Source organism: Triticum urartu, chromosome 1 (assembly GCF_003073215.2).
Source record: "Triticum urartu cultivar G1812 chromosome 1, Tu2.1, whole genome shotgun sequence".
Lineage (NCBI taxonomy): Eukaryota > Viridiplantae > Streptophyta > Magnoliopsida > Poales > Poaceae > Triticum > Triticum urartu.
Window position 1 is genome coordinate 464,765,866 of NC_053022.1, and position 20,798 is coordinate 464,786,663.

General features: G+C 44.7%; 1 protein-coding gene across 1 annotated transcript; it reads right to left on the bottom strand.

The window, feature by feature from the left end:
* Window positions 1–217: 217 nt before the first annotated feature.
* Window positions 218–4,353, bottom strand: LOC125519452 (bifunctional aspartate aminotransferase and glutamate/aspartate-prephenate aminotransferase). Its single transcript, XM_048684260.1, has 10 exons — window positions 4,189–4,353; window positions 3,881–4,088; window positions 3,308–3,401; window positions 3,110–3,213; window positions 2,067–2,315; window positions 1,849–1,962; window positions 1,483–1,566; window positions 861–1,031; window positions 673–786; window positions 218–581 (listed from the first exon to the last, which is right to left on the bottom strand). The coding sequence occupies exons 1-10, from the start codon at window positions 4,290–4,292 to the stop codon at window positions 438–440; spliced, it is 1,386 nt and encodes a 461-aa protein (XP_048540217.1). The 5' UTR covers window positions 4,293–4,353; the 3' UTR covers window positions 218–437.
* Window positions 4,354–20,798: the final 16,445 nt, after the last annotated feature.

The window sequence follows — 20,798 nt, forward strand, 5'->3', positions numbered from 1 at the left end:
TCATGCGTTGCGGTTGGCATTTCTTTGCCACATGATAACACTGCAGTGGTCAATTGTATCAGCTATTTCTCTTGTGCACAAAACTTGCATAAACATTCATCAGCATGCTATATTTTCATTGATAAAATGCTGAAAAGCAAGGATGTTAAGTACTTCTCCATAAATGATTTACAAGGTCTTTTCCACCCAAATCAGTGAACATCAATTATTTCCCATCTTAGGTTGTCGAAGCAACATATTATTTTCATTTCTGACCTGCAGGTAAAGACAATTACATTACACCAAATGAAAAGTTTGAAACAAAGCAAATCGCTCGCAAGTTTGCAACCAAGAAAATGGTGAACTATCTGTTGTACAACAATGACATGTTTTCCTATTTTCCCAATGGGCATGCTTTTAATATAATGCTGGCGAAGATGCCTTCAGCACGCTATTTTTTATTGAACCGCGGCAGGGGCCTTGAGCAGAGCCATTGCGTCTTTTATCTTCTCCATCGCAGATTGTAGCGTTGACAGTGCAGCAGCGTAGGAGATACGAATGCCCTTGTCATCTCCAAATGCATCTCCAGGGACAAGCGCGACCTGTGATGCAAGAGAAAACACCTTAGATACCCACCTACCCATTGATCTTGTTTATGTCGACTGACGCACTCGAAATGGGTGTAACCGTCACCTGTGCTTTCTCTAGCAGGAACATGCAGAGGGTCTCAGAGTCCTTGATAGTGCCAAAACCCTCTACCTCAGATCCGTAGTAGGAGCTGAAGTCGAGGAACAAATAGAAAGCACCCTGAAAATTGCGAAGCTTAGCTACCTTCCTGATATAGATATGTCACATAGTCGCGTCGCAGTCGAGAGGCTTACCTGAGGTTCTGATATTTTTACCCCTGGCAGTTCCCTGAAACTTCTTACAAGGTAATCCCGGCGCTCCTGGAATGCTTTGACCATGGCTGAAACTGCTTCACCGCCGGCATAACCAAGGTTCAAGGCTGCAAGCCCTGCCTTCTGCGATATACTACTGGCACCAGATGTGTACTGTGTAGTAAACAACTCACTATTATCAGGACAATTAAAAAAAAAATTCAAGACTGGATATATGTGAGCCAATTTCTACAACATCATCAGGAACTGTCATCATTGGGGATCAAAATAAGTTCTGCAAGACTATGATTGCTATCTTTATATTAATTACAGTAAGTAAAGATGGTGGTACTGGACCTAATGGTGGCTGATGTTTAAATAATTTAGAGACTCAGGGCTGCACTCTACTACCAGTGAATTGGGCACTTTCGGGTACAGTGTTGCTGAATTAAGGATGTAAAGACAAACTTAGGATCTCTGGTGAGCTGGGCCTACCTTTCTAACCATCAGCAAAGAAAAAAAGGGGGTGATAACTAAAATAGGGAATTAGGAAGTTGCAACATTCTATAGCAGATATAGTAGCACAAAATGATTCAGATGAAAGAAAAGAGAGACAAATACTCACCTGGCTTTGGATCTTTCCACAAGCTGAGACAAAATGTTTAGGGGCAGCTAAGTATCCAAGTCGCCAGCCAGTCATAGCAAAAGCCTATAAAAATTTTGTTCAGTAAATATCAAGATATTCCAACTTGAGCTAGATCATGCATATCTAGAGAACATGGACATCTGTTTCTTCAGTTATCAAGTCTTAATTGAAAGAACACCTAAATTTATACTCCCTCCTCTTCTTTATGCAAGGCATATTTTGATTACTCAAATCCAAGCATTGACGAATACTTGATCTAATAATATGTGGGTTATGTTCCACAAAATTGTTATTTATTGCATTCATCATCACAAAGAGAGAATAAAATAAAAACAACCGTGTTACCTTAGAAAATCCATTTACAGTTAATGTTCGGTCATACATTCCAGGTAATGCAGCAAAGCTTGTGTGTTTAGCAGGATGATAGATAATATGCTCATAGATCTCATCAGATAGAACCTGCAAAAATGGTTAAAAGCACGACACATCAAAAATAGTGATGAACTGCTGACACAAAAGATCTTGAATAATCTGAATAACATACAAAAGGTCAAAGTGCAGACCAGGAGCCTAGGATACTTCTTGACTATAGCAGCAATCTCCTCAAGCAGCTCCCTAGGATACACAGAGCCTGTTGGATTAGATGGAGAGCATAGAATCAAGAGCCTTGATTTTTCAGTGATCACTGAGGCAAATGACTCTGGCTTTAGCAGGAAATTGTCTGATATGCTTGTCGGGAGGATCACTGGTGTTGCACCAGCCAACCTAGCCATTTCAGGATAGCTGACCCAAAATGGTGCTGGTATCAAAACCTAAAATAAGATAAAACTCAACATTTTCAAAGAATGGGGTGCAAATCAATGCAGTGCTAAGAATAGTAAGATGATATAATTATATGGCTTGTTTACTCCAGATTAAGCTATAAATATCTGCAGTTCAAATAAGAAAAATCAAGCAATCAGTTAGGCTTGTAACCTGCAGGGATATTTTCTAAAATAAAAGATTAGTTTTTCAGATAATGGAAGAGAAGCCTCCCCTGGCCCCTGCATCCGAAGATACACACAGCCCCAAATTTTATTTTATTTTTGAAGAGAGGCAAAAGATTTGACTCATTCATTAAATAAGAGGAATAGAGTTTATGTTCGTGTTACAACTTACAACACAGACAGTGCCGCAACAACCCAAATAAAAGTGACCAACTACTCTCGCGTCATCAGGTATCCCAAAATTATTACAAAGCTCTTTACAATATCAAGGAGCCAAAAGGAAGTGACAAACTACAAAGAATGTGACAAAACAGAAATTTATAAGATAGGATCATACATAAAATATTACTATTACATTGGTAAGGGCATTTTATCTAAATGGCTCAGTAGAGATAGGATCACACAAACAATAAGGAGACACAATAATGACAAGGCATGGAAGACCCAAACAATATTTGCGGTTTAACAAAAAAAGAATGAAGCAATCCGCTAACTTTTATGGGCTGGGAACGACAAAATGACTGCAGGATAAGCACTTGGTGCTGCTATTTTCATGGTATGGCACTTTATGAAATATATTTCTCCTAACAAATTGCGGTGTGCAGAGATGATAACTTTACCTCATCACCAGGTGAGCAGACAGCAAGAACAGCTTGTGTAATGCACTGCTTAGCTCCATTGCTCACTAGCACCTGATCTGGGCTGTAGGTTAGACCATTCTCCTCTGCATATCGATAACCAAACAACAAGGAAGTCAATTAGACTACTTATCCAATCTGAATATTCTGCAAACAAGAAACTGATCCGGGCGCACGCACCCTGAAGCTTGTTGCAGATGGCTTTCCTCAGCTCCATAGTCCCTGCATTAGGTGTGTACCTTGTAGACCCATCCCTGATTGCATTTATCCCAGCCTGGGCGAAAAACAAAATTTAAATGCTGAATCCAATTTTACTACTCTGAAGTCTGCTACTGTATTATATAAGAGGAAAATTGGATTCAGAATGCATTAAATTTTGCTACTCCGGCTGGCAAAATTTGAATGCTGAATGAATCCAATTTTGCTACTCTGAAGCCTACTAGTATTATATGTAAGAGGGAAATGATAGTACAAGAACAGCAGGCGTGCCTGTAGAATGCATTACTCTGAAGTCTACTGTATTAAGTTTCAATGAGACAAAGGGGAATTTGAAGCGAGCTAACAATCTCTTTTGTCGCTCAATACAGTTAATCTGACTGGTAATTTGACTGCTATCGTTCGCGATCCAAGTCATGTAGCTAAGATCCAAATCATTCCGCGATCCAGGCACCAGGAACGGAGCGGAGGACAGTTACTTGATTTCCTCCCCGTTTCCCATTGCAAAAATAAATAAATAACAAGAACGGCGGTCACCTCCGCGATCACCGCCGGCGTGTCGAAGTCGGGCTCCCCAGCGGCGAGTCCGATGACGGGCACCCCGGCCTGCCGCAGCGCGCTGGCCATGTCGGTGATGGCCATGGTCTTGGACGGCCGCAGCGCGCTCACTCGCGGGCTGATGGACGTGTCCACCGCCTCCGCCTGCGCCCTCACCGCCGCCATCCTGAACCTCCCCGCGGACGCCCTGCAACCAGAGAAGCAAGCAAAATCAAATCTTTACCCCCAACGGCAGCGGACAGATGAATCGGGATGGGCAGAGCTGCGGAGGGGCCGCCGCGACTCACCTGGCGAAGGAGAGGGAGCCTGCGCCCGGGGAGGGCTTGGTGGGGAGGGTGAAGGACGAGGAGGGGGACGAGGAGGACGGGGTGGAGAGGGAGGAGAACGCCATTGGAGCTGTCTGTTTACCTTGCTGGTGCGTGAAGTTGCAGGTTCTTCAGGTTATATTTTGGGGGGGCGGCGAGGGGAAGGTGGGGGTGGGGGTAGGTGGGCGGCGACCGGAGTTTTGCGGGCTTGCTGCTTGGGGTTGGCTGCTGTCAAAAAGAAAAGAAAAGATGGTTGTTGGCTGTCAACGTGATCAATGACGAAAGTTATATCGGATGAATTCACTTTCGGAATGTAGTGAAAAATCGTATTTCTAAGTTTCAAAACTTAGGAAAGAAAATCATGCTTAGTTTCAAAAACTTAGGAAGATTCCATGTATAAAGGTATTGGGTGGAAATTTACCTACGTTAAATTTCATTAAAAAAAGACTGATCATTTCTGACATGTGTAAAGATGAGAAAATGCGGAAGCTACAGTAGTTGTGACTACACGCAATACATGAACTATTCGCAAAAAATATACTTATAAAAATTATTTTTCACTAAGTTCTAAAAGTGGGTCATATGTTACCCCAGTTTTTTAAAATGCATATACTAGATTAATGACAGACATGTAAGCTCTACGGCCCACGGTGTAGTCGTAATATATCATTCATAATCTTTGCAAGTGTGTTTAGCATCGAGCTTTTTTGTATAATTGTGGTATGCTAAATTGTTCTGAGAAGTCGAGTAATTAGTTGTTCAATTATCTCGTAATCAATTTAATGTATATATTCTTTGTTGACGAACACATGTGACGAAACGTGAGAGAACGAACTATTATTGGTTCAATTTGTTTATATCTACCTTGTTTATGAAGAGATCAACACAGTTGTCTAAATTATTAGTGCAAAGCTAAAAAAGTAAAGTACACTAAACAACACTCTTAAAAAATTCTGTCTGAACCTCGGTGTAACTTTGTGTTGCAAAGCTAGGTTCGAGCAACAGGTGTGTAGATGTAACGTGGGTCCGGAAACTCAACAAGGGACTTATCGAGACCCCTTCCTCGTTCCCTCCACCCCTTCTCTCACCATCCCCCGCCTTCATTGGCGGTGAGTGCTACTTCTTGAGTTTGCGTTGGTTTTTTTTCCTTAAAAAAGAAAGGGTGATGCAGTACAATAGAGATAAGTATTTCTCTCGGTTAAGAACCAAGGTATCAATCCAGTAGGAGAAGAACGCGCGAATCACCAATACCTGTACAAACAATCAAACACTTGCACCCAACGCGTTAAAGGGGCTGTCAATCCCTTCACGGTCACTTGCAAAGGTGAGATCTGATAGAGATAGATAAATAAAATATCAAATATTTTTGGGTTTTTTGGTTTATAGATCTGAAAGTAAAAGATTGTAAAATATTATATCGGAAACTAATATGATGGAAAATAGACCTGGGGGCCATAGGTTTCACAAGAGGCTTCTCTCATGAAGGCAAATAATATGATGTGTGAACAAATTATTGTCGAACAATTGATAGAAAAGCGCAAAGTTAGGACGATATCCAAGGCAATGATTATGCAATCACGTCCGTGTCAAGTAGACCGACTCCTGCTTGCATCTACTACTATTACTCCACACATCAACCGCTATCCAGTATGCATCTAGAGTATTAAGTTCATAAAGAACGGAGTAACGCCTTAAGTAAGATGACATGATGTAGAGGAATAAACTCATGCAATATGATATAAACCCCATCTTTTTATCCTCGATGGCAACAATTCAATACGTGTCTCGCTACCCCTACTTTGTCACTAGGTGAAATCACGCAAGATGGAACCCAAAGCTAAGCACATCTCCTTGCAAGAAAAACCAATCTAGTTGGCCAAACCAAACCGATAATTCGAAGAGAAATACAAAGATATCAAATCATGCATAAAGAATTCAGAGAAGATTCAAATAATATTCATAGATAAGCTGATCATAAATCCACAATTCATCGAATCTTGACAAACACACTGCAAAAGAATATTACATCAGATAGATCTCCAAGAACATCGAGGAGAACATGGTATTGAGAATCAAAAAGAGAGAAGAAGCCATCTAGCTACTAGCTATGGACCCGTAGGTCTGATGTAAACTACTCACGTTTCATCGGAAGGGCAGTAGGGTTGATGTAGATGCCCTCCGTGATCGAATCCCCCTCCGTTAGGATGCCGGAAAAGGCCCCAAGATGGGATCTCAGGGGAACAGAAGGTTGCGGCGGTGGAAAAGTGTTTTCGTGGATGCTCCTGGTGGTTCTGGAATATATGTGAATATATAGGGCAAATGGCTAGGTCAGAGGTGTCCCGAGGAGGTGACAAGGTAGGGGCGCCCCCCCTGTCGGGGAACGTAACATGCAATTTCAGAATTTTCCTACGATCACGCAAGATCTATCTAGGAGATGCATAGCAACGAGAGGGGGAGAGTGTGTCCACGTACCCTCGTAGACCGAAAGAGGAAGCGTTAGGTTAACGCGGTTGATGTAGTCGAACGTCTTCATGATCCAACCGATCTTAGTACCGAACATACGGCACCTCCGAGTTCAGCACACATTCAGCTCGATGACGTCCCTTGAACTCTTGATCCATCTGAGGGTCGAGGGAGAGTTCCGTCAGCATGACGGCGTGGTGACGGTGATGGTGATGTGATCCGTGCAGGGCTTCGCCTAAGCACTACGACGCTATGACCGGAGGAATAACCGGTGGAGGGGGTACCGCACACGGCTAAGAGAACTATTGGTCTCCCTTTGGGGTGCCCCCGCCCCCGTATATAAAGGAGGGGAGGAGGAGGCGGCCGGCCGGCCGGGAGGGGGTGCGCCAAGGGGGAGTCCTACTAGGATTCGCCCCCCCTTTCCTTTCTTCACCGGAGGGAAAAGGAAGGAGAGGGAGAGGGAAAGGGGGGTCGCGCCCCTCCTCCTTGTCCTATTCGGACTCCCTAGGAGGGGGCGCATGCCACCCCCCCCCCCGTGCAGGCTTCCTTGTTGGGGAACGTAGTAATTTCAAAAAAATTCCTACGCACACGCAAGATCATGGTGATGCATAGCAACGAGAGGGGAGAGTGTGTCCACGTACCCTCGTAGACCGAAAGCGGAAGCGTTAGCACAACGCGGTTGATGTAGTCGTACGTCTTCACGATCCGACCGATCAAGTACCGAACGCACGACACCTCCGAGTTCTGCACACGTTCAACTAGATGACGTCCCTCGAACTCCGATCCAGCCGAGCTTTGAGGGAGAGTTCCGTCAGCACGACGGTGTGGTGACGATGTTGATGTTCTACCCTCGCAGGGCTTTGCCTAAGCACCGTTACGATATTATCGAGGTGGACTATGGTGGAGAGGGGCACTGCACACGACTAAAAGATCCAAGAGATCAATTGTTGTGTCTATGGGGTGCCCCTCTCCTCCGTATATAAAGGGGGAGGAGAGGGCCGGCCAAGGGGAGGAGGCGCGCCCAAGGGGGGAGTCCTACTCCCACCGGGAGTAGGACTCCTCCTTTTCCTATTTGGAGAGGGAGAGGGAAGGAAGAGGAAGGAGGGGGGAAGGAAAGGGGGGCCGGCCCCCTCCCAATTCGGATTGGGCTTGGGGGGGCGCCCCCTCCCTTGATCATTTCCCCTCCTTTCCACTAAAGCCCATTAAGGCCCATATACCTCCTGGGGAGTTCCGATAACCTCCCGGTGCTCCGGTATTATCCCGATCTCACCCGGAACCATTCCGGTATCCAAATATAGTCGTCCAATATATCAATCTTTACGTCTCGACCATTTCGAGACTCCTCGTGATGTCCGTGATCACATCCGGGACTCCGAACTACCTTTGGTACATCAAAACACATAAACTCATAATATAACCGTTATTGAACTTTAAGCGTGCGGACCCTACGAGTTCGAGAACTATGTAGACATGACCAAGACACATCTCCGGTCAATAACCAATAGTGGAACCCGGATGCTCATATTGGCTCCTACATATTCTATGAAGATCTTTATCGGTCAAACCGCATAACAACATACGTTGTTCCCTTTGTCATCGGTATGTTACTTGCCCGAGATTCGATCATCGGTATCTCAATACCTAGTTCAATCTCTTGTAGGATCGAAAGTATGTCTAGAGGGGGGGTGATTAGACTACTTGACCAAATAAAAACTTAACCTTTTCCCAATTTTAGTTCTTGGCAGATTTTAGCTATTGTAGGACAAGTCAAGCAATCATCACACAATTCAAGCAAGCATGCAAAGAGTATATTGGCAGAGGAAAGTAAAGCATGCAACTTGCAAGAATGTAAAGGGAAGGGTTTGGAGAATTCAAACACAATTGGAGACACGGATGTTTTTCCCGTGGTTCGGATAGGTGGTGCTATCCTACATCCACGTTGATGGAGACTTCAACCCATGAAGGGTAACGGTTGCACGAGTCCACGGAGGGCTCCACCCATGAAGGGTAATGGTTGCGCGAGTCCACAGAGGGCTCCACCCACGAAGGGTCCACGAAGAAGCAACCACCCATGAAGGGTCCACGAAGAAGCAACCTTGTCTATCCCACCATGGCCATCGCCCACGAAGGACTTGCCTCACTAGCGGTAGATCTTCACGAAGTAGGCGATCTCCTTGCCCTTACAAACTCCTTGGCTCAACTCCACAATCTTGTCGGAGGCTCCCAAGTAACACCTAGCCAATCTAGGAGACACCACTCTCCAAGAAGTAACAAATGGTGTGTAGGTAATGAACTCCTTGCTCTTGTGCTTCAAATGATAGTCTCCCCAACACTCAACTCTCTCTCATAGGATTTGGATCTGGTGGAAAGAAGGTTTGAGTGGAAAGCAACTTGGGGAAAGCTAGAGATCAAGATTCACATGGTAGGAATGGAATATCTTGGTCTCAACACATGAGTAGGTGGTTCTCTCTCAGAACATATGAGTTGGAAATGTGTATGTGTTTTGATGGCTCTCTCCACTAATGAAGAGGAGGTGGAGGGGTATATATAGCCTCCACACAAAATCCAACCATTACACACAGTTTTCCAATCTCGGTGGGACCGAATCAACAAACTCGGTCGGACCGAAAAGGTAAACCTAGTGACCGTTAGAGATTTTCGGTGGGACTGACATGCAACTCGGTAGGACCGATATGGTTAGGGTTTGGGCATAACGTAATCTCGGTGAGACCGATTACACAAACTCGGTGAGACCGAGTTTGGTAATAAGCTAACCAGAGAGTTGGTCAGGTAAACTCGGTGGGACCAATTTGCTCTTTCGGTGAGACCGAAAAGTTACAAAAAGGAAACAAAGAGTTTACACTGCAATCTCGGTGGGACCGATTCGCTCTTTCGGTGAGACCGAAAAGTTATGAAAGGGAAACAGAGAGTTTGCAATCCCATCTCGGTGAGACCGAGATCCCTATCGGTAGAACCAAATTGCTAGGGTTTGGCAGTGGCTTATGACAAGTGAAACTCGATGGCGCCGGATAGAAAGAATCGGTAGGACCGAGTTTGGCTTAGGGTTTAGGTCATATGTGGATATGGGAAAGTAGTTGAGGGTTTTGGAGCATATCACTAAGCACATGAAGCAAGAGGCTCATTAAGCAACACCTCATCCCTCCTTGATAGTATTGGCTTTTCCTAAAGACTCAATGTGATCTTGGATCACTAAAATATAAAATGAAGAGTCTTGAGCTTTTGAGCTTGAGCCAATCCTTTGTCCTTAGCATTTTGAGGGTTCCACTTTCACATCCATGCCATGCCAATCATTGAGCTTTCCTGAAATAGTCATCTTGGAATAGCATTAGCTCAATGAGCTATATGTTGTTATGAATTACCAAAACCACCTAGGGATAGTTGCACTTTCAATCTCCCCCTTTTTGGTAATTGATGACAACATATAGATCAAAGCTTCGACAAATGATAATAAGCATGAAATATATCGTCGCTTTGAGAAGTATGTGACAAGTAAGAGCTCCCCCTAAATTTGTGCATATTTAAAATTTGCTTTGGACTGCAAATGCACAAAGAGTTAGAGTCATGGGTTACTCTTCCATGTCACATACATCTTGGTGGAGCGCTTAAAATGATAAGAATGAAATACATGCACTCATCACCAAGAATAGTGAATGATCACATAAGATAGATAAGATAATAGCATTAAGCAAACATTAAGTGTAGCTTATGATCAAACACATGATCATCAATGTCTCACGAGCAATGACATAGTATCTCACACAAAAGCAAACAAAGTTCGAAAAACCACCAAATAAAACAAGAGAGTATAAAAGCAACACTCTCTCTCGAAGCCTATGATCTATACATTTTTCTCCCCCTTTGGCAACAAGTTACCAAAAAGTTCCTAGAAAATGCATAGTGCTAGATCGACGCTCAGGCTTGATCTTCTGGTGGTGGTGGAGTCCGGAGCACTCCAAGGACGAAGCCTTCTGTAGACGTGGTTGGAGTTGAGGCTGAAGTAGATGCTGGAGCTGGTGGAACTGAGGCTGTAGCTGGTGCAGAAGTGGTGGCTCTGGTGTCAGCAACTGGCACTGCATGTGATCTCTGAGATCTTGGCACTCTGGCAAATGCATCAGTTGTAGTCTTGCCTCTCCTCTCCTGCATGTCATCCTGAAGTTGTTCCACTGCAGACTGAATCTCTGTTACTTTGACATCCAAGTCATAGAACTTTTGTTCCATGATCCTCTCTAAGCTCTGCTGATTCTGAGTGAGGGTGGCCAGTCCTTGCTCAATCCTCAGTGTGGATGCAATCAAGTAACCAAGCTGCTCTTGTTTGGTTTTCAAGAAATACTCAGATGCCTCCTCTTGAGTTGGCATCTTGGCAGCTTTCTCCTTCCTTGCCTTCTCCTTCTTTGCTTGTGCTTGTGCAGATGATGGTTCATTCTCATTCATGACAACTTGATTATCTTCAAAATCTGGACGGATGGGCAGGTGTTCCTTGTCCAACAAGTATGTGCCTGTGCCCATTTTTGAGTTGATTAACTCCTGAATCTGAGGGGCATAACCACAGCTCCTCTTTTGATCTGCTGCAGTCCTCTTGATAGTTTCTACTATGAGGCTCATGACCTTGAATTTCTGAGGCACATCAAATATATGTAGCAAGTTAATGGCGTGACCTCTGATCATTCTGTGATCTCCAGACTTGGGCAAGAGTGTGTGCCTAAGGATCCAGTTGATCGTAGGCAGTCCTGACAACAAGTGTTTTACGGACCCAAGCTGGTGAGTGTCAAGATCATCTACTGGAATCTCCTTGTACATATTTGCCATTGAGTTATGATCCATCTTTTTCTTGGCATAGACATCCAAGTCATCTTCCTGCTCTTTTGGGGCATTGATCAGCTGAGCCCATTCAGCAACTGTAGATTGGTACCTCGTACCTTCAGACATCCAAGTTATCCTACCATCTGGATAGAAGTGTGCCGTGGAGTAGAATTGCATAATAAGTTCCTCGTTCCACTTTGTGAGCTTCTGCCCAACAAAGTCTGCTACTCCACAAGCACTGAAGCTGTCTTGCACTCCAGGATAGTGCTCTTCATTGTCCTTGATGTACTCCCAATCAACCCATCTCATGTCACAAACTATGGGCTTCTTGTCCAACAAAACTGTCTCATAGAAGTCCTGCTGTTCCTTAGTGTGAAACCTGTAATCAATAGCAGTTCTTCTCCTTGAAGCATACGGATCTGCTTCTCTCCACTTCCTCAGCCCTGAGTCTCTTCTGAGCTTCATGTCCTCAGCCACAGGATGAGCATCATTGTGGTCTGGGATCTTGGGCTTGAGCTTTCTCAGAACATGCTCTTCATCATCTTCTTCAGCAGCTTCAGGCACTGGGGCCTTGTTCTTTTCAGTTGCAGGTATGCTCCTCGTATTTCTCTTTGGAGCTGTCTTGACCTTTGATGCAGCCTTGGGTGCTTCCTTGGGCTTAGATGCAGTAGCCCCTGATTTGATAGCATCACCCATTAGCTTGGGTGCCTTAGGTGCTGGTGCAGCAACCTCTTCTTCTTCCTCTTCTTCCATGATGGAAGCCTTTCCAAGCACTCTGACTACGGTCTTCTTGACCTTTTCCTTCCTTTTCTTTCCTTCAGCAGCAACTAGCTCTATGGTTGCAGGCTTTTCAGGAATCTGAGTTGAGGCTCTGGCCTTTGGCATAGGCTGCCTACCTACTGGCCTTTTGATTTTCAATCCTGGCTTTGTGCCTTGAGCTGAGCCATGTTCCTTCTCGAGCACTACTCTCTTTGAAGTTGCTTCCTCTTCTGCCACATAGTCTGTTGGGGAACGTAGCATAAATTCAAAATTTTCCTACGTGTCACCAAGATCAATCTATGGAGTCATCTAGCAACGAGGGAGGAGTGGATCTACATACCCTTGTAGATCGCACGCGGAAGCATTCAAGAGAACGGGGTTGATGGAGTCGTACTCATCGTGATCCAAATCACCGATGATCCTAGCGCCGAACGGACGGCACCTCCGCGTTCAACACACGTACGGAGCAGCGACGTCTCCTCCTTCTTGATCCAGCAAGGGGGAAGTAGAGGTTGATGGAGATCCAGCAACACGACGGCGTGGTGGTGGAAGTAGCGGGATTCCAACAGGGCTTCGCCAAGCGCCGCGGGAGGAGGGAGGTGTGTCATGGGAGGGAGAGGGAGGCGCCAGGGCTTAGGTTTGGTTGCCCTCCCTTTCCCCCATTATATATAGGGCCAAGGGATAGGGGGGGGCGCAGCCTTGGCCCTTCCTCCAAGGAAGGGTGCGGCCAGGGAGGAGTCCCTCCTCCCCAAGGCACCTCGGAGGTGCCTTCCCCCTTTAGGACTCTTCCTTTTCCTCTTCTCTTGGCGCATGGGCCTCTCGGGGCTGGTGCCCTTGGCCCATATAGGCCAAGGCGCACCCCCTACAGCCCATGTGGCCCCCCGGGGCAGGTGGCCCCACCCGGTGGACCCCCGAGACCCTTTCGGTGGTCCCGGTACAATACCGGTGACCCCGAAACTTGTCCCGATGGCCGAAATAGCACTTCCTATATATAATTCTTTACCTCCGGACCATTCCGGAACTCCTTGTGACGTCCGGAATCTCATCCGGGACTCCGAACAACTTTCGGGTTACCACATACTAATATCTCTATAACCCTAGCGTCACCGAACCTTAAGTGTGTAGACCCTACGGGTTCGGGAGACATGCAGACATGACCGAGATGACTCTCCGGTCAATAACCAATAGCGGGATCTGGATACCCATGTTGGCTCCCACATGCTCCACGATGATCTCATCGGATGAACCACGATGTCAAGGACTTAATCAATCCCGTATACAATTCCCTTTGTCTAGCGGTACGATACTTGCCCGAGATTCGATCGTCGGTATCCCGATACCTTGTTCAATCTCGTTACCGGCAAGTCTCTTTACTTGTTCCGTAACACATCATCCCGTGATCAACTCCTTGATCACATTGTGCACATTATGATGATGTCCTACCGAGTGGGCCCAGAGATACCTCTCCGTTTACACGGAGTGACAAATCCCAGTCTCGATTCATGCCAACCCAACAGACACTTTCGGAGATACCCGTAGTGCACCTTTATAGTCACCCAGTTACGTTGTGACGTTTGGTACACCCAAAGCACTCCTACGGTATCCGGGAGTTGCACAATCTCATGGTCTAAGGAAATGATACTTGACATTAGAAAAGCTTTAGCATACGAACTACATGATCTTTGTGCTAGGCTTAGGATTGGGTCTTGTCCATCACATCATTCTCCTAATGATGTGATCCCGTTATCAACGACATCCAATGTCCATGGTCAGGAAACCGTAACCATCTATTGATCAACGAGCTAGTCAACTAGAGGCTTACTAGGGACATGGTGTTGTCTATGTATCCACACATGTATCTGAGTTTCCTATCAATACAATTCTAGCATGGATAATAAACGATTATCATGAACAAGGAAATATAATAATAACTAATTTATTATTGCCTCTAGGGCATATTTCCAACAGTCTCCCACTTGCACTAGAGTCAATAATCTAGTTCACATTGCCATGTGATTAACACTCACAGGTCACATCGCCATGTGACCAACATCCAAAGAGTTTACTAGTGTCACTAAACTAGTTCACATCATCATGTGATTAAGACTCAATGAGTTCTGGGTTTGATCATGTTTTGCTTGTGAGAGAGGTTTTAGTCAACGGGTCTGCAACATTCAGATCCGTATGCACTTCGCAAATCTCTATGTCATCTTGTAGATGCAGCTACTACGCTATATTTGGAGCCATTTCAAATAACTGTTCTACATGGAGCTATTCTAAATTGTTGCTCCATTATACGTATCCGGTATCTCTACTCAAAGCTATCCGGATAGGTGTTAAGCTTGCATCGACGTAACTCTTTACGTCGAACTCTTTATCACCTCCATAATCGAGAAAATTCCTTAGTCCACTAGTTACTAAGGATAACTTTGACCGTTGTCCTGTGATCCATTCTTAGATCACTCTTGTACCCCTTGATTGACTCATGGCAAGGCACATTTCAGGTGCGGTACACAGCATAGCATACTGTAGAGCCTATGTCTTAAGCATAGGGGACGACCTTCGTCCTTTCTCTCTATTATGCCGTGGTCGAGCTTTAAGTCTTAACTTCATACCTTACAACTCAGGCAAGAACTCCTTCTTTGACCGATCCATCTTGAACACCTTCAAGATCATGTCAAGGAATGTGCTCATTTGAAAGTACCATTAAGTGTTTTGATCTATCCTTATAGATCTTGGTGCTCAATGTTCAAATAGCTTAATCCAGGCTTTCCATTGAAAAAACACTTTCCAAATAACCCTATATGCTTTCCAGAAATTCTACGTCATTTCTGATCAACAATATGTCAACATATATTTATCAGAAATTCTATAGTGCTCCCACTCACTTCTTTGGAAATACAAGTTTCTCATAAACTTTGTATAAACCCAAAATCTTTGATCATCATCAAAGCATACATTCCAACTCCGAGATGCTTACTCCAGTCCCTAGAAGGATTGCTGGAGCTTTGCATACTTATTAGCATCTTTCAGGATTGTCAAAACCTTCCGGTTGTATCACATACAACCTTTCCTCAAGAAAATCGTCGAGGAAACAATGTTTTGACATCCTATCTGCAAGATTTCATAAATAATGCAGTAATCGCTAATATAATTCCAACAGACTCTTAGCATCGCTATGAGTGAGAAAGTCTCATCGTAGTCAACTCCTTGAACTTGTCGGAAAACATCTTAACGACAAGTCGAGCTTTCTTAATGGTGAAATTTACCATCATTGTCCGTCTTCCTTATAAAATCCATCTGTACTCAATAGCATTACGACCATCGAGCCGTTCTGCCAAAGTCTACACTTTGTTTTCATACATGGATCCTCTCTCGGATTTTATGGCCTCGAGCCATTTATCGGAATCCGGGCCCACCATCGCTTCTCCATAGCTCATAGGTTCATTGTTGTCTAGCAACATGACTTCCAAGACAGGATCACGTACCACTCTGAAGTAGTACGCATCCTTGTCATCCCACGAGGTTTGGTAGTGACTTGATCTGAAGTTTCATGATCACTATCATAAGCTTCCACTTCAATTGGTGTAGGTGCCACAGGAACAACTTCCTGTGCCCTGCCACACACTAGTTGAAGAGACGGTTCAATAACCTCATCAAGTCTCCACCATCCTCCCACTCAATTCTTTCGAGAGAAACTTTTCCTCGAGAAAGGACCCGATTCTAGAAACAATCCCTTATTGCTTTCCGATCTGAGACAGGAGGTATACCCAACTGTTTTGGGTGTCCTATGAAGATGCATTTATCCGCTTTGGGTTCGAGCTTATCAGCCTGAAGCTTTTTTACATAAGTGTTGCAGCCCCAAACTTTAAGAAATGACATCTTAGGTTTCTCTAAACCATAGTTCATACGGTGTCATCTCATCGGAATTACGTGGTGCCCCTTTTAAAGTGAATGTGGTTGTCTCTAATGCCTAACCCATAAACTATTGTGGTAATTCGATAAGAGACATCATGGTATGCATCATATCCAATAGGGTGCAGTTATGATGTTCGGACACACCATCACACTATGGTGTTCCAGGCTGTATTAGTTGTGAAACAATTTCCACAATGTCTTAATTCTGTGCCAAACTCGTAATTCAGATATTCATCTCTATGATCATATCATAGATATTTTATCCTCTTGTCACGACGATCTTTTGACTTCACCCTGAAATTACTTGAACCTTTCAATAATTCAGACTCGTGATTCATCAAGTAAATATGCTCAACATCTACTTGAATCATCTGTGAAGTAAGAACATAACGATATCCACTACACGCCTCAACACTCATTGGACTGCACACATCAAAATGTATTACTTCCAACAAGTCGCTTTCTAGTTCCATTTTACTGAAAACGAGGCTTTCAGTCATCTTGCCCATGTGGTATGATTTGCATGTCTCAAGTGATTCAAAATCAAGTGAGTCCAAACGATCCATCTGTATAGAGTTTCTTCATGCATATCTACCAACAAACATGGTTCACATGTCTCAATCCTTTCAAAAATGAGTGAGTCCAAAGATCCATCAACATGGAGCTTCTTCATGCGTTTTATACCGATATGACTTAAGTGGCAGTGCCACAAGTAGGTGGTACTATCATTACTATCCTATATCTTTTGGCATGAACATGTGTATTACTACGATCGAGATTCAATAAACCATTCATTTTAGGCGTAAGACCATTGAAGGTATTATTCAAATAAACAGAGTAACCATTATTCTCTTTAAATGAATAACCGTATCGCGATAGACATAATCCAATCATGTCTATGCTCAACGCAAACACCAAATAACAATTATTTAGGTTTTAATACCAATCTCGATGGTAGAGGGAGCGTGCGATGCTTGATCATATCAACATTGGAAACACTTCCAACACATATCGTTAGCTCACCTTTAGCTAGTCTCCGTTTGTTTCGTAGCTTTTATTTCGAGTTACTAACACTTAGCAACCGAACCGGTATCTAATACCCTGGTGCTACTAGGAGTACTAGTAAAGTACACATTAACATAATGTATATCCAATATACTTCTATTGACCTTGCCAGCCTTCTTATCTACCAAGTATCTAGGGTAATTCTGCTCCAGTGGCTGTTCCCTTTATTACAGAAGCACTTAGTCTCGGGTTTGGGTTCAACCTTGGGTTTCTTCACTAGAGCAGTAGCTGAATTGCCGTTTCATGAAGTATCCCTTCTTGCCCTTGCCCTTCTTGAAACTAGTGGTTTCACCAACCATCAACAATTGATGCTCCTTCTTGATTTCTACTTTCGCGGTGTCAAACATCGCAAATATTTCAAGGATCATCATATATGTCCCAGATACATTATAGTTCATCACGAAGCCCTAGCAGCTTGGTGGTAATGACTTCGGAGAAACATCATTATCTCATCTGGAAGATCAACTCCCACTCGATTCAAATGATTGTTGTACTTAGACAATCTGAGCACTAGCTCAACAATTGAGCTTTTCTCCTTAGTTTGCAGGCTGAGAAAATCGTCGGAGGTCTTATACCTCTTGACGTGGGCACGAGCCTGAAATCCCAATTTCAGCCCTCAAAACATCTCATATGTTTTGCGACGTTTCAAAAACATCTTCGGTGCCTCAACTCTAAACCGTTTAACTGAACTATCACGTAGTTATCAAAATGTGTATGTCAGATGTTCGCAACATCCACAGACGATGTTCGAGGTTCAGCACACTGAGCGGTGCATTAAGGACATAAGCCTTCTATGAAGCAATGAGGACAATCCTCAGTTTACGGACCTAGTCCGCATAATTCTACTATCAACTTTCAACTAAATTTTCTCTAGGAACATATCTAAACAGTAGAACTAAAGCACGAGCTACGACATAATTTGCAAAATCCTTTTGACTATGTTCAGGATGAACAAGTTCATCTTATGAACTCCCACTCAGATAGACATCCCTCTAGTCATCTAAGTGATTACATGATCCAAGTCAACTAGGCCGTGTCCGATCATCACGTGAGACAGACTAGTCAATATCGGTGAACATCTTCATGTTGATCGTATCTACCATACGACTCATGCTCGACCTTTCGGTCTCTTGTGTTCCGAGGCCATGTCTGTACATGCTAGGCTCGTCAAGTCAACCTAAGTGTTTTGCGTGTGTAAATCTGTCTTACACCCGTTGTATGTGAACGTAAGAATCTATCACACCCGATCATCACGTGGTGCTTCGAAATGACGAACTTTCGCAATGGTGCACAGTTAGGGGGAACACCTTCTTGAAATTTTAGTGAGGGATCATCTTATTTACTACCGTCGTTCTAAGTAAACAAGATGTATAAACATGATAAACATCACATGCAATCAAATAATAGTGACATGATATGGCCAATATCATATAGCTCCTTTGATCTCCATCTTGGGGCTCCATGATCATCTTGTCACCGGCATGACACCATGATCTCCATCATCATGATCTCTATCATCGTGTCTTCATGAAGTTGTCTCTTCAACTATTACTTCTACTACTATAGCTAACGGTTAGCAATAAAGTAAAGTAATTACATGACGTTTATGTTGACACGCAGGTCATAAATAAATTAAGACAACTCCTATGGCTCCTGCCGGTTGTCATACTCATCGACATGCAAGTCGTGATTCCTATTACAAGAACATGATCAATCTCATACATCACATATATCATTCATCACATCCTTTTGGCCATATCACATCACATAGCATACCCTGCAAAAACAAGTTAGACGTCCTCTAATTGTTGTTTGCATGTTTTACGTGGCTGCTATGGTTTCTAGCAAGAACGTTTCTTACCTACGCAAAAACCACAACGTGATATGCCAATTGCTATTTACCCTTCATAAGGACCCTTTTCATCGAATCCGATCCGACTAAAGTGGGAGAGACAGACACCCGCTAGCCACCTTTATGCAACTAGTGCATGTCAGTCGGTGGAACCAGTCTCACGTAAGAGTACGTGTAAGGTCGGTCCGGGCTGCTTCATCCCACAATGCCACCGAATCAAGATTGGACTAGTAACGGTAAGCATATTGAACAAAATCAACTCCCACAACTACTTTGTGTTCTACTCGTGCATAGTAACTACGCATAGACCTAGCTCATGATGCCACTGTTGGGGAACATAGCATAAATTCAAAATTTTCCTACGTGTCACCAAGATCAATCTATGGAGTCATATAGCAACGAGGGAGGAGTGGATCGACATACCCTTGTAGAACGCGCGCGGAAGCATTCAAGAGAACGGGGTTGATGGAGTCGTACTCGTCGTGATCCAAATCACCGATGATCCTAGCGCCGAACGGATGGCACCTCTGCGTTCAACACACGTACGGAGCAGCGACGTCTCCTCCTTCTTGATCCAGCAAGGGGGAAGGAGAGGTTGATGGAGATCCAGCAACACGACGGCGTGGTGGTGGAAGTGGCGGGATTCCAACAGGCTTCGCCAAGCGCCGCGGGAGGAGGGAGGTGTGTCATGGGAGGGAGAGGGAGGCGCCAGGGCTTAGGTTTGGTTGCCCTCCCTTTCCCCCACTATATATAGGGCCAAGGGAGAGGGGGGGGGGCGCAGCCTTGGCCCTTCCTCCAAGGAAGGGTGCGGCCAGGGAGGAGTCCCTCCTCCCCAAGGCACCTCGGAGGTGCCTTCCCCCTTTAGGACTCTTCCTTTTCCTCTTCTCTTGGCGCATGGGCCTCTCGGGGCTGGTGCCCTTGGCCCATATAGGCCAAGGCGCACCCCCTACAGCCCATGTGGCCCCCCGGGGCAGGTGGCCCCACCCGGTGGACCCCCGGGACCCTTCCGGTGGTCCCGGTACAATACCGATGACCCCGAAACTTGTCCCGATGGCCGAAATAGCACTTCCTATATATAATTCTTTACCTCCGGACCATTCCGGAACTCCTCGTGACGTCCGGGATCTCATCCGGGACTCCGAACAACTTTCGGGTTACTGCATACTAATATCTCTATAACCCTAGCGTCACCGAACCTTAAGTGTGTAGACCCTACGGGTTCGGGAGACATGCAGACATGACCGAGATGACTCTCCGGTCAATAAACAATAGCGGGATCTGGATACCCATGTTGGCTCCCACATCCTCCATGATGATCTCATCGGATGAACCACGATGTCAAGGACTTAATCAATCCCGTATACAATTCCCTTTGTCTAGCGGTATGATACTTGCCCGAGATTCGATCGTCGGTATCCCGATACCTTGTTCAATCTCGTTACCTGCAAGTCTCTTTACTTGTTCCGTAACACATCATCCCGTGATCAACTCCTTGATCACATTGTGCACATTATGATGATGTCCTACCGAGTGGGCCCAGAGATACCTCTCCGTTTACACGGAGTGACAAATCCCAGTCTCGATTCGTGCCAACCCAACAGACACTTTCGGAGATACCCGTAGTGCACCTTTATAGTCACCCAGTTACGTTGTGAAGTTTGGTACACCCAAAGCACTCCTACGGTATCCGGGAGTTGCACAATCTCATGGTCTA